This window comes from Mustela putorius, unplaced genomic scaffold (assembly GCF_011764305.1).
Source record: "Mustela putorius furo isolate JIRA1106 unplaced genomic scaffold, ASM1176430v1.1 tig00003853_pilon_pilon_pilon, whole genome shotgun sequence".
Lineage (NCBI taxonomy): Eukaryota > Metazoa > Chordata > Mammalia > Carnivora > Mustelidae > Mustela > Mustela putorius.
Window position 1 is genome coordinate 52,846,035 of NW_025422005.1, and position 14,212 is coordinate 52,860,246.

At 42.6% G+C, this 14,212-nt stretch overlaps 1 protein-coding gene across 3 annotated transcripts in view; it reads right to left on the reverse strand.

Moving 5' to 3' along the window:
- The window catches only part of JAK1 (Janus kinase 1), a 127,364-nt gene that overhangs the window by 33,719 nt on the left and 79,433 nt on the right, over positions 1-14,212 (reverse strand). For all 3 annotated transcript variants that reach the window (XR_006601778.1, XM_004762938.3, XM_004762939.3), the window contains 3 exons: positions 12,803-13,001; positions 9,221-9,344; positions 3,002-3,155 (listed from right to left, as the gene is read on the reverse strand). Coding sequence is in view for 2 of the 3 variants with exons in the window: in XM_004762938.3 (XP_004762995.1) it covers positions 3,002-3,155; positions 9,221-9,344; positions 12,803-13,001 (477 nt within the window). In the remaining variant the exon portion in view is untranslated. The remainder of the gene's footprint in view (positions 1-3,001; positions 3,156-9,220; positions 9,345-12,802; positions 13,002-14,212) is intronic.

Below are 14,212 nucleotides of genomic sequence, written 5' to 3' on the forward strand. Positions count from 1 at the left end.
CCCTATGAGGTGGATGCTGCCATCATCAGCTCTACCTAACGGCAGAGGAAGCTAAGGTACCCAAGGGTTAAGTCCCTTCGCTCACTCATTTGGTAATTACTGATTACTGAGCACCAATTATGGGCCAGATGTCATTCTGGTGCCGGGGAGATACAGAGCAGTAAGCCAGACTGCATTCCTGACCTCAGGGAGAATCTGTGCTGAGAAGAAAGAATAAACAGAAATAGAGAGCACGAAGCAGCTACAAGAGACAAAGTCAAGTGGAAAGACAGAGTGCCAGGGGAGCCAGGGATCCAGAAAGCGGTAGGGGACAGTCAAACCCAATGTGACCCCAGTGCTCTGGATCTTCAACACTGCGCTACAGCCACACTAACCTTACTAACCCCAAGTGCACAGAATTCTTTGGCCTTTCTCTAGCTGGAACAGAGGCAGACATGAAGTCTAGGGGTGGTGTTTGTACAGAAGTAAGACACTCACTTTCCCTGAAGGAACTTCAGTTTAGTGGTTTCTGGACAGAGGCTTCTCACTGCTGCAGTTCCTCTTCTTTCCAAGATAGGACTGCTTGTTTCTCTCACGTACGAAAAGGACACTGTTCACTTCCATAAACTCCTAAGGGCCAACAACAATTGTCTCTACCAGCAATGTGTGAAGAGCAGAACAAAATCTGAAACTGTTTTGTTTGGCTGTGATCTTCTGTAAACATCACCATATAACTACCTTAACTAACTCATTCCTGAACCTCTTGAAGGTCAGATTCTAATGCAATACTTATTCTTGGAAGTATGGCACGCCTTTCCCTTGAATATATAAAACTGGGAGATTGAACAAAAAATGATCCATCTGAAAATGGCCAGTTTGTTTTATTTTTTCCACACACTACCTGCCCGGGGCTGTGCATTTCTGTTGTCTCTAAGGCCAATCCTAAGGTATGTATGGAATGGGAATCAAATGCAACCAGAAACTAAAGCTGTACAACAGAATATAACTCGGACACAAAAATCACATGTGAAAGTGTATCTTAAAGAAATAATACGACACATGTACAAATACACGTGGAGGCTGTCCACAACAAACGTTATTATAACGATGATAGCATAATAGGGAAAACTTCAGAAAACGTCCACAAAGAGGAGATGAGTTAAATAAATGAGGCCTCTCCCTCTGGATTACAGCCTCATACTCACTTCCTACCTGCAATCTCCAGAGCCATCTCCAAAAGAGAATGCCTAATTCCCACCCCTTCTCCAACCTGCTGCTCTCCGTCTTCCCAATGTAGGGAAGGACTCCATTCTTGATCAAACACTGCCCCAAATCATCTTTGTTACTTCACATGCTCTCCCTTTCCACAGCCAACCCATCAGCAAGTCCATCGTTTATCTCCGGAACTGCAGCTCCACCCATTTTTCTCCAACCCTCCTTCCACCACACGACGCCAAACCAGCATCTTGCTCTCACATGATCAGCTCGTTGTCAGTCTTCCTAGTCTCACTCCTTATTTATCTCTCCTCTCCTGCAGCCACGCTGCCTCTCCTCTCAACTCCTGCCTGCCTCAGAGCCTTCGCACATTCTGTTCCTTCCCTATCAGACTCTTCTAACCAGGGAGATTTTGCCCTGCAGGGGATATCTGCTAGTGTCTGGAGACATTGTTGTCATTGGTTGTCACACCTGGTGGGGGATGACATCTAATAACTGGAGGCCAGGGGTGTGGGTAATTATGCTACAGTGCATAGGGCAGTCCCTCACAGCAAAAAAATTATCCAGCCCAAAATGTCAGTAGTGCTGCTGCTGAAAAACTACAGGCAAGAAATACTTTCCCCTCTCCTTCCTGTGAACTGCAGACTCCTTGTTCTTCCAGATTCAGCACAAGTGCCACCTTCTTAGAGACCTCCTCTGATCTTTAAATTAGATCTTCCCACTCCAACCCCCTCCCCATATTCCCTATCACAAAAGCTTTTTCCTTTGTGGCACTTCTCACAATTCTTATGTATTACCTATGTATCATTTCATTTGCTTATTTGTTTTCTGTTTGTCCAACTTGGTTTCGTGTCTCCTGCTTGCAGAGACCATGTCTGCCTTGTTCCACAGAGTACGCACAGTACTGCAGTGAGGAGTACACAGACACCCAGCAGTAAGTATCTGCTGAATGACTGAGTGATTAGGAAGTCATTAAGACAAAGATCTATATTTCTAATTGACATCTGAAATATCATCAAGAGGAGGGATAAAAAAAAAAGCAGTTAATAAAATGGTATTTTCAAAAACTACACAGTACGTAATAAAGACGTGTATGGCAAAATCAGGAAGCATATCACCAAAAATATTCATTATCTCAGATAGGGTGACTCTAACTTCTCTTTTTTTGTCTAGCTTTGAATCTTCCTACCCTACTATTGCTGTGACTCAGGGCAGCCACCTCCTTCCTCCCCGAACATTACTGCCTGCTGAGATGTCCCCACCTTCGCCCACTGAACTATACCCTCCCTCGCTTGCAGCATCCCTCTGCAGCTCCACGGGAGGCACCACAGGTGAGAAGGAAAATGATAGGAAATGAGGGGAAAAGAGAGGAATAGGGAAGAGTGAAGCCTCAAAAACCCACAAGTGGTGGGCGCCTGGGTGGCTCAGTGGTTTAAGCCTCTGCCTTCAGCTCAGGTCATGATCTCAGGGTCCTGGGATCGAGCCCCGCATTGCATCGGGCTCTCTGCTCAGCGGGGAGCCTGCTTCCCCTGCTCTCTCTGCCTACTTGTGATCTCTGTCTATCAAATAAATAAATAAAAATCTTTAAAAAAAAAAAACCCACAAGTGGGACAACTAGCCCCCAGGCACTGAATTTGCTGCCTTTCTCCACCTCATCTCAGGTTGAGTCCAAGGACAGCAAGGCCTGCCCACAGAGCAAGCCCCACATCCTAGCTCCCAACCAGGTCAGCTGCCCAAGGGAATGTGAACCCTGTGATGCCCGACCCACCGTGGGAACTCCAGGTTCTCCTGGGCCCAAACTTCTTACCTGAGCAAACAGATATTCCAAAGAACTGGCATCAAGAAGAGGGGTTGCATCTGGGACTTTTTTTTTCTCATAGCCATTTTTCTGCTTCTTTGGAGAATGTCGCCATACAGACTGCTCATTATCATTGGTCCCATGCCAGTTGGTGAAATAGAACCTGGAAGGCAGGAAAATAAATGTCAATTTTGGGAAAGGGGACCTCGGAACGCATGGGAGAGGTGTCCTGATTGTACCCACAGTGCTTGGTGCTGGAGGCTAAACTTGCCTGAAAAGCAAGCAGACAGATCGACCTTTCCAGCTGTGGAACACTTCACTGGTTATAAAGTCCTTTTTCTTTTCACTCTTACAAACACTCTGTGAAGAGCATCCTGCCAGAACCTGTCTATGACTCAGGAAGATAAAGTGACTTTCCACTACATCTTCCTAAATAGGAAAATACAGCTGACTAGAACCAGAAGTTGGCCCAGCCACTCCCTTCACCTTTAATAATGCCATCCTGCCTTGAATCCAAGACCAATTTTATGCCCATTTCAACACTTCAGCTCAAACATTTTTTTAAGTTTCCTTGTATAATCAAGATATACAGTGAATATGCAGTGGCTCCTATTTCCCAGACCGCTGTTATTAAATTGATAGTTTATCTTACAATAAAGTTAAAGTAGAAGAAATACATGAGCACTACTACAACCATCAGTTTCCAGTGGTGTGAAGTTAATAAGCACTTTATGCCATTTCATCCTTACAGCAACTGCACAAGGTAGATTCTGCTGTTTCTATTTTACAGACGAGGAAAACTGAGGTTCCAAGAAGCTAGGTGACCTGAAAACAAGCCTGTTCTCTTAACTACCGCTTGCCTCTGCCACCGATGAGAGAAACACAGCAAGCTCTGGGATGTGTGAAATTGACTAAGCCAAGCTGCTGCGGCCCATCTCTAGAGACTCAGCTGGTACCCAGGTCTTTCTCCCTTGACATGCCCAGGGGCTGACCAAAAACAACTATGGTAGAAGAAGCAACAAATAAAATTTCTTCCCAAAAAAGTGCTACCACTAAACTCAGACATCCGTCACTGAGCTATATTTGCAAAGCTTACACACACCAGGCCCTATGCCAGGCTAGGATTCAAAGGGCATAGTCCCTAGTGCTCTGGAGTTCCTTGTCTATGTGTATATATATGGCAATTGGTCAAATCCAACAATAGCAATGAAGTAATATAAAAGGGGTATGTCTCATAAGTAGGATAACAACACTGTGACTTTCATGCAGCCCAGAGTTTTTCCTTCATAAAAAAATATTCAAGTTATATTTCATATTTGTGTTGACATAAAGATTAATATAATCCAGGCTACATTACATTCATTTTTTTTCTCTGATTTTAAAAGATATTAAAGCACTTTTGTGAGTCCTTAACAATATTATGAGCCCTAGGCACTGTGCCTAATAGATAAGTTGTCCCTGGACAGAAGAGAGGCTTTGATGAGGTGCCAAAGGAGGGAAAAACTGCCCTCCACTGCCAGGGGAAGTGGCAGGGAAGGGAGGCGAGGACTGGGAAGAGAAGCTGGGACCACTATAAATAAATGCCAGGATTTAGAGCCAGCACAGTACACAGCTGGCAGAGAAGACTGCGAGGCTAGTTCATGTGAGGCAGGATATCCACAGACAAGCAGATGCCTATGGCAATAGTCTGGACAATGCCGTGAGCTCTGTGGGGGCAGAGGCCTCAGCTGTCTTGTTCAGCATTGAACCCCCCATCATACAACAGACACTTAATACATGATTGTTGGAAGAAAAACGACAAATGAACGGACTAGTTCAAGAAGCCGCAATTAATATGGAAAGGGAAGGATGGATAAGGAAGTTACTATAAAAGTAAAATTAACATTTTAAAACTTTCCTGGATTCTATATAGCCCATCATCCCTGTAATTTACGAAAGTGACTGAGAATCTGACAGTGGGTTTTGGTGTCTCTCACTCACACAAAGAACCATATATCCATGGGGCCCATGTGTAGCATGAACCACGGCAGTGGGACTGTCCTCTCACGCTCTTATGCGAGGCGATCAGGCCCTGGTAACGGCAGAGGCGTGAGGCTATCAGCTGAGGAAGAGGCTGGCATTTATGCTCTCACTAGACTGAGGAGTCTACTCTTCAAGGGCAGGACAGAGCCCAGGACGAGAGGACTCAATGAGGATCAGCAATCTCAGGAAAGCAGAAAGTAAGAGGTCAATGGGTGGTACCAACTGAGTAAATAAAGAAAGAGCTGAGACTGGGGGAGAAAAAAAAAATCCATGAGAACACAGCCAGCTCCCCTGGCTACCAAGTCAAGTCCGAAACAGAAAGTTTTTGTCATTCACATAATAAGCAGACATCTGCTAGGAGTTCTAGGAATCTGCACGGAAGGAGACAGGTGAACGGGTCTAAACAGGACGATGGAGAATAGTAGTGAAGAAATTCTGAACATTTACCCCGTGCTAGGCACTCTTTATGCAAACACTCAAAGCATGGCTCGCAAAGAAGCCGTGCAGACAGGTAAATTCTGTGTGGCAGTAGAAGACGGTGGTGATGAGAAAACGAGAGTTCTGTGCAATATGGAAAGGCACCTGGGAGAAGGGGTAAAAGGATCTCCGGGATGGAGGAGGTTGTTCGAAAGAGAAGCACGGAGGACAGCTTCTCTTTGAACCAGTCCAAGGCACGGTCCTCTTGTGCCATATCCCACTCAGTCTCTATGAGAAAGAGTCCTCAGACCTGGTAAAGCCAACAGACCAACCTACCCTCTTTGAACAGAACATCATCTTCAATCAATTCTTTGAGGCTGTTGTCTGAGCCCTGTGGGACCAGCTTTGATTTGGAAATCTTTTGGCAAGATGTTCAGACAAGATGAGACTGAGGGAATCAAACTAATGGGCAGCTTTGCTACCTCAGTAATGGCTAAGCAGAGCCTAAAGCAAGGCTGGGTCTCTAGAAATTGCCCATGGCCAAAGCCTTTTATTTAATAAAATGACGAAACAAAAACCAAAAACCTTTAAATCAGTAACTACCAAAATCAACACCTTCCTAATTCTGTCCTAGTAGGACAAAACCAAAAGGTACCTTGAAAAGAGAAACTCTATACTTTGTTTTAAATTCAAATGTAATTAACATACAGTGTTATATTAGTTTCAGGTATACAATATAATGATTCAACAATTCTGTAACATTCCTAGAAGAAAACACAAGCAGTCATCTCTCTGACATCAGCCTCTGAACGTTTTTTTTCTAGGTAGGTCTCCTGAGGCAAGGGAAACAAAAACGAACTGAATTACTGAGACGACACCAAAACAAAAAGCTTTTGCACAGGCAAGAAAAACCCTCAACAAAACAAAAACACAACCTAACAAATGGGAGAAGATAATTGCAAATGACATAGCTTAAGGGACTAATATCCAAAATAAAGAACTTCTACAACTCAAACCACATAATAAATAATCCAATTAAAAACTGGACAGAAGGGCGCCTGGGTGGCTCAGTGGGTTGAGCCACTGCCTTCGGCTAGGTCGTGATCTCGGGGTCCTGGGATCGAGTCCCGAATCGGGCTCTCTGCTCTGCGGGGAGCCTGCTTCCTCCTCTCTCTCTCTCTGTCAAATAAATAAATAAAATCTTAAAAAAAAAAAACTGGACAGAAGACGCCAACATTTTTCAAAGACAACATACAGACAGCCAACCGATACATGAAAAGATGCTCTACACTCCTTTTCAAAATTAATTATCAGGGCGCCGAGGTGGCTCAGTGGGTTAAGGCTCTTCCTTCAGCTCAGGTCATGATCTCAAGGTCCTGGGATGTGGTCCCACATCGGGCTCTCTGCTCAGCAAGGAGCCTGTATCCCCTGCCTCTGCCACCCTCTCTGCCTACTTGTGATCTCTGTCAAATACATAAATAAAATCTTAAAAAGAAATTAATTATCAAGATGTTCATCAACCTTGGGCCACACACAAATGTCCCAAATTAGAACATGCTAATGGAAAAAAAATAAAGAATGGCATAAATAAATATAGTATAACAGCTGCATAGATTCCTTTTCAAAATGGCGTGGAGGAACGACACAGGAAGGAAGAGGGAGGGAGAGAGAGATAAAAAGATAGACCTATCAAGGAGATACGCCTTCCTTGCAAGTTTTTGAGAAAACTACATTACAAATGACTGCATATTCTAAGTTTACATACAGATATTATACACAACAAATTCTCCCTAGGTTTCTATTTCTTTTTACTAATGGATAGTAAAAGATCAAGAAAATATTTTTTTTCTTGAAAAGGAATAAAACATAGGCTTATATTAAGATATATTATTAAAAGAACTATTAAAAGCATTATCTAAAAACAAAATTAAAATTGAAGCACAGAGTATTTCCCAAAATAGAGCTGGGATTTCACTAAAATAGTCACTAACATTTGTTTTGTATTACACCTTCTTTAGTGGTGAGATTATGAGGTTTCAAAGTTTTTGTAGTTTGTTGTAATGCAAATGTTTTAGCTTTGGGTGGGATCTTTTTTCCAAGTTCAAAGAGCCTGTGGTAACAAAGCAATATCCTGTTGAAAGCGCAATGTCAGGTACAAAGTCGAGGTGCCAAAAAATGAAGTAGCCCAGCACTTCCTGGCAGCTAACCAAACAAGGAGGAGGCGAAGATAACTAGCTTTTAATGGTGAGTGAGGGACACACACACTCAACAAAGACCAGTGTCTCAAGGAGGGCACTGGGGCTGACAAGAGGATTCACTAGGTGTGTGACTCTGGGTAACTCACTTCTTCATCTGGGGCACAGTTCTCCCTAAACAACTGCAGTAGTTGAATTAGGTAAACTCAGGTCTCATCCAAGTCCCCAATTCTACCATTCCAGATTCTGAGCCAAGTGGAGAGATCTACAAGGAAAAAGACTAGAACTCAGTGACATGCCCACTTCCTGGACTGCCAGCTACAAAGATACATTTTAATGCTGGATCACAGAGCCAACCCCTGAGGCCACAGAAAGCAAGATTACACTTTGAAAAACAAATCCAAATATAGTCAGGAGGCTCAGCTGGGTGGAGTGAATGTTTCCCTAAATCTGGGGCGTGAAATCTCACATGCTACACACCTTTCCCCTTTAAGTAAAACCTTGGGTGAGTATAGAAAGAAGAAGATGAAAAAAATGTCAGCCCTAGAATGATTACCAAAGAAAGATCTGGTTCAACTGCCACTGAGAAAAGCACCCAGACCAGTCTGGAATGTTAACAACTCTAACAACTTCCCAAAGGAAACAGCAGCTAAGATATTGGGGAGAGCCTCCCAGATCCCTGAGGGCTTTTCAAGCTAGTCCCTACATTCCATTAGCCCCTGAGGGAATCCACAGATTTTATCACCTCTATGTAAATTAAGATGCTTTTCAAAAAGAATTCACCCTTTTTATAAATTAAGTACACATTCACTTGTGCTTAACTAGTATCTAACAGACCTATTTTCAATTCTGGGTACAGCGCAAATGGGCTTATAAACTCAAGACTCTACAGTGAAGTACTGAATGTGCCACCCTGGGAGACTACATGACATCTAAGAAAGTCCAAGATACAGGAAACAAGGCAAGTACTTTACTCATCAGAAGAAAAACTTGGGTCCCACCCACTAGATAAAAATCCTCAGGGAGTGGATCACATCTACCCCTTGAGAGCAAGACCAACCTAGGATTTCTAGGGAACCCCTTCAAGTGGTTTCTCAAACATTTTAGCTGGAACTTTTAAGAAGAAATCATTTATTGTATCATGACCTGGTACATACATCTTCATATCTCAAACAGAAGTTGTGAAAATATAATACTCTTAGGATATGTGTGTACGCCAGTATTACCTATTCTCGCCTGTTCGTTTTTTTGTGGGTTTTTTTTTTGTTGTTTTTTTTTTAAGACAAATTCTGGTCACAACTCACTAAATTAAATTAATAACCATGATTCACTGCTTGAAAAACTCTGCTGTAGGATACTAATTCTATTCAAAATACCCTCTGCATCCTAACGATGTCTTTTCTAAAATGTGGCAGACGGTGGTGATCGAATTCATCTTGAATTGTATCTCAAATACTGAAAAAGTCCTTTCTCAGACCAAGCAAATACAAAACTCACCAATTACAAAATGACTATAAATCTTCCCAGTAATTGACTCAGGGCTCCGGGCTGACTGTCACACCCCAACAAGAGGCAGCCAAGCGGGCCCCCATACCTCATCCGGTAGTGGAGCCGGAGGGATGTCTTGTCGTCAACAGTGATGGCGCGATTCGGGGCATACCAGAGCTTGCTGTTCTCGTCATACAGGGCAAAGAGGTTGTGACACAGGGGAGAGATACCTGGGAATAGGTAAGGAACATATCAGAAAATTAAAGACAGATACATTAGGCCATTTGTTCCTGAAGCAGGATGTAAAAAAAGACAAGGAACTCTATCTGAAGAATCTAGGTCACATTTTTATCCTTTCATGGCAAATATGACTTCCAACCATGTTTAATCAGGCAGTTTTAATCATGATAATTTAGAACCATGGCTCCCCAGGAATATGTACTATAGCTCCTGGCAAACCAGATAAAACCCATTTGAAAATAAAAGTCTAATGGTATTTCTCATCACGGTGTCTATGACAGTCTTAACAAATCCTGCCTAAAAGAAAAAATATGCCAGCCCACATTCCCAGATCCCACCTGATGGGCAGGCACCTTGCTAATCCCAGAAACATTATTGGAGTTCGGGAAATCCCCAATCTGTCTCGTACAGAAATGTTTTACCAATTCTAACACACTCTGATTATGCATTAAACATGCAAAGAAGTTCCTGGCAGTAGTACATGAAATCGTGAGTTAGAATAAATAACCAAATTGATTTTTGTCAGTGATAAAAATCTATTACCATTAATAATAAATACACTTCTTAAGTACTCTGTATAGTTACCATAAATATTTTTTATTAGTAGCCAACTAATAAGAAGATACATGCTTAACAAAAGTGGTCCTATAGTGCTCCCTTGCCTCCCCCCACCACCAACTGCCTCCTTTGATACAGGAAGGGTTAAAAAGACAAAGGAGATCCCCAGGCCAGGAAAGCACCTTTCCACTTACTTCTGAGCCCATAATTAAAATTACACATACTTGTGATCTAAAAGCATGGGGGAAGGGAAGAAGGTGGTGATTGCACATACTCAGTTATGACTGATATTTTCATACATGACCAAGCCTCAAGCTAAGATACAGTCAACTTAACCGAAAAATATATGGAAATATAAGGTAATCGGCACTTCCCAAATCAGACCTCTAAAGCGAGACACACACCGGGAACCCTCACCGCCCCTGCCCATCCATTTAGCCACCAACTCTCTCCAGCACACACACACTGCATGAAGATGCAACAAATGCCTTGGCATCCTGATGCCCCCTCACTGGAAGCCCTCAATTCCTTCTGCTCAAGGTATCTGGACTCATCCCTCAGAAGTCCCTTACAACAGAGAAGATGGGGGTAAACTTCAAAGAGCATTTTTCTTTGGGAACAAAAGCAAACGAGTTCTAGATCCAATATTATTAAGACTATGTTTTAGGTATACTATAGTTGTTCATTCATGAATTGGCCCTTCTGAGCCAGCCTGGAAACCCAGCCTCTACTCACAAGTACGTAGATTTGAATGTGCACTGACACGTACATACTGAAGTGTAATTTGTAATCAACAATATGTATTCTACCATAGGTCTGACTTTAATACTATTCATACTTATAATAGGAAGATCAAAGATAGCTTTTTATACAAAAGTGCTGAATAATGGTAACAACAACACTAACATTTACTGAGAGTTAAGTGTCAGGCATCAGGCTAACACACTGTACACTGATTATCTTTTAATCCTCTTGACACTTAATGAGGTAATTAATATCTTTGCAATTTTACAGGTGAAGGAACTGTGGCCTCCCGAGATTTAGCCTAATTCAAGGCTATTCGGCTAATAAAATGCAGACTTAACGATTCAAACCAAGACAGAGGGAATGAGGAAGTAAAATAATGAGAGATAAAAGAACAAAAAGAGACCATATCTTTAATGGACAACAGAGAAGAAAACAATACTGCCTCTAAATACTACTTACTATAATAATAAGCAGAGCTATAAGAACATGTGGCATTCTGTACTCATACACTTTTTAAAATCAATAAATGTTTGCAACACTCCCCTGAGTCAGTTATTAAAGAGCCCACTCATTCTCTCCAGACTGGGCTTGGAAGCCGGTGCCCTACACCGACTGGCCCTGAGCCCGGACCTACAGCAGACTCAGTGGCTACATCTGCCTGCGGACTCAGGCTCTCTCCCCTCTTCTATAGCAGCAGCCCCTTGCTCTCTCATTAACTGCAGCCCAGCAATTCTGTACAAACACCATGGCTGGACTAATAGAATAAACACTATAAACCAAACCCCAAGGGAAAGGAGAAAAAAACACCACCTTAAAAAAATACATTAGAAGCAATAATTTACATCTAGTTGTTTTGCTAATTACAAATCCTTTTAAAAGTGTTGTCAAGAGCTGGTTCTTTATATAGTCAAAACAACTTTAGAATATTAATACATTTCCCCCCTAATAATTTACATAGCTCAGCTGATTTTATCCAATGTCGTGTTTAGTTAGTAAGGGCCTACTACACTCTTCCCTGTAGCACCAATCTCTCCCCTTTTATTGGAACTTTGGTATTTAAAGCATTTGAGGCAGATATATAGAGAGAGATATATAGATATATAGAGATATATCTATATATATGGGTTCCTAGATAAGCTGTATCACAAACTAGGTAAGTATTTCTTGAAATGTCTCCACTATCCCAATATATTGTCCTGAGGGCTAAAGATGATATATAAATGAAACACGGATCAGACGACTGGCCATCATCACTAGTCATATCATCATCATAAAATAGTTTTTTTTTTTTTTAGAAAGAGCTTTATTAAGATATAATTTATATATTATAAAGCCTACCCATTTTACTGTAAATTTCAGTGAATTTTAGTATATTTACAGTTATACAACCATGACCACAATCCCAGGAGATCAGATCGTATATTTATGTTTCTATGATTTAACTTTACTAGTCATATACAAGGGTGTAGAAAAAAGCTATGACTGATTCCAAGTTCAAAGGATAACAAAGAGGGCTTCATTTTGTTATTCAGTTTGGTTTCTCACCTTCCGAGGGCAACAGGCTAACTTAAGTAAGACAAGGTTCACATGGAGGGGGGAAAAAAAAAAGACCATGTTGTTCACAGCCTCACTGCCCTTTTTACAAGCTGGCATTCTGACCAAGCCACAAAGTGACACTCAACTTCTCACTTCAAGTCAGAATCATGGGGGAGGGAGCAGATTAAAGTGGCGAAAGAAAGGATCACACTTTTCAGAAGAAGTTTTGAACAATCATTCAGATATTGAGAGATGCCATTACTGAGCATGTAACTTTGTACTCCCTGTTTTTATTCATTTAGTGCTGATATGATTCCAGTTTCCTAGAGGTAGGGGAAATAAAAACTGAGCCTCCACAGCAAGCAAGCATCATTTCCTGGTATCCCAAAGTCATGAGTGACAGAGCAAGAACAAGACATTTTACGATCAAGAAAGTGAAAAGTCAAACTTCCAAAATTAAAATCACTGGCCTACAGTCAAATGCAAGTAAGTGGCAGAGGCAGGGCAGAACCCACACAGCAGAGTTCCAGGGTGCGGGGGGGTGGGCAGAGACACTGGGATGCACCTGCTGGACAGCGGATATGTGCCCCGGGCAACCTGTACTCACAGCATTCCTGCGCAGCCCTGATGCAGATCTCCTCCGCAGTGTACTCTCCGCTGCCCAGCCGGAGGGGCTCCCTATCAGAAAGATAGAAGAGCACTTCCACTCCTGGCTCGGGGGCCTCCAGATTCACCTCTGTCTTCTTAGAGCTCCTCATTTTAGCACAGAAAGCCATGGCATTGCAGTCCTCTTTTATATTTAGATACTGTAGTGGAAGGAAAACAAGACTGTGTGGTCATTCTATGTGCTAAAAGTTCGAGTGGTGCAAGAGACTGTCAGGAAGGTAATGGAAGCAGTCAGAACTACCTCTCAAGCAAGTTAAGTACCTCTCCCTGCACCTTGCCTCTCTGAAAATCAAACGCATCAGAAGGTATAAGAGGTGAAACCATCCACTCTAATTACACACATAATCCATTATGCATTCTAATTATGATTAGATCATGTTCTCAAATTTCAGAATAATTTTAGACACAGCCTAAATTTGTTTTCTCTATTGGCACACAAGTAGTAGTTGAAAAATGCGGCTCATTCTGGAACCACTGATGTTAATGCTGCAGCTAGCTCTACCAGAATCATTTTACTTCTGAATTGACCCATGGCACAGATCAAATGGTCTTTTAACTTTGTCTATCTCCCACTAACCAGGAAGCTCAGTGAGGGCATGAACTATGTCTTTTCTATCCTCATTCCCCGAGTCTAGCCCAGGGCTGGCTCTGAGATGGCACACACAAAAGGACTACCAATTCGGGTTCATGAGCCATATGGAAGTGTCTTGAAAACTAATGAACAGAGCCAGGTCCCTGTCACTCCGTGGGCAGGTAGGAGGATGGGCAGCACTTTGTGACAGGAGAATGAGGGCTGGAAGCCTTGCTTTGAAGAGGTCAGAACTTGTTACTGAGAAACTCGTAAATAAGTCATTCACCTCTGCTCCCCACTAAAGGGAGGGTAACAAGGATCGAAGAGTCAGCCAGCTACTTAGCCTTAGACGGGGCAGAAAGTAGGGGGAACAAAGGAAAACCCTATACATTTTTTCTTCCCCTCACTCTGACACCAATCACTTAGACACAAACTAACTTCCCTGACCCCAGGTTTCTACTTTCCTTCTGCCTGCCAACCCAACCTTCATTTGGCCCTCAAAGTAATGTCTCTGTAACACATATCAGATCCTCCAAAGGCTTCCCATTAATCTACAAGTGCCATCTCAAACTCCTCACAGAGCCCCTCCATTGCCTGCCAGCTAGCTCCCCACCCCACTCCCCCAACCTCATCTTCCATTACTCCTAGCCTCTGACTTCATGCCTGAAAACCAACAAAGCTGCCATTCATCGTTCTTGTCACTCCAGCTCCCTCCCCGTCCTGTTTTTCACACCTTCCTGCCTTTGGTCATCCTGGTTTCTCTACCAGGAATACCTCCCC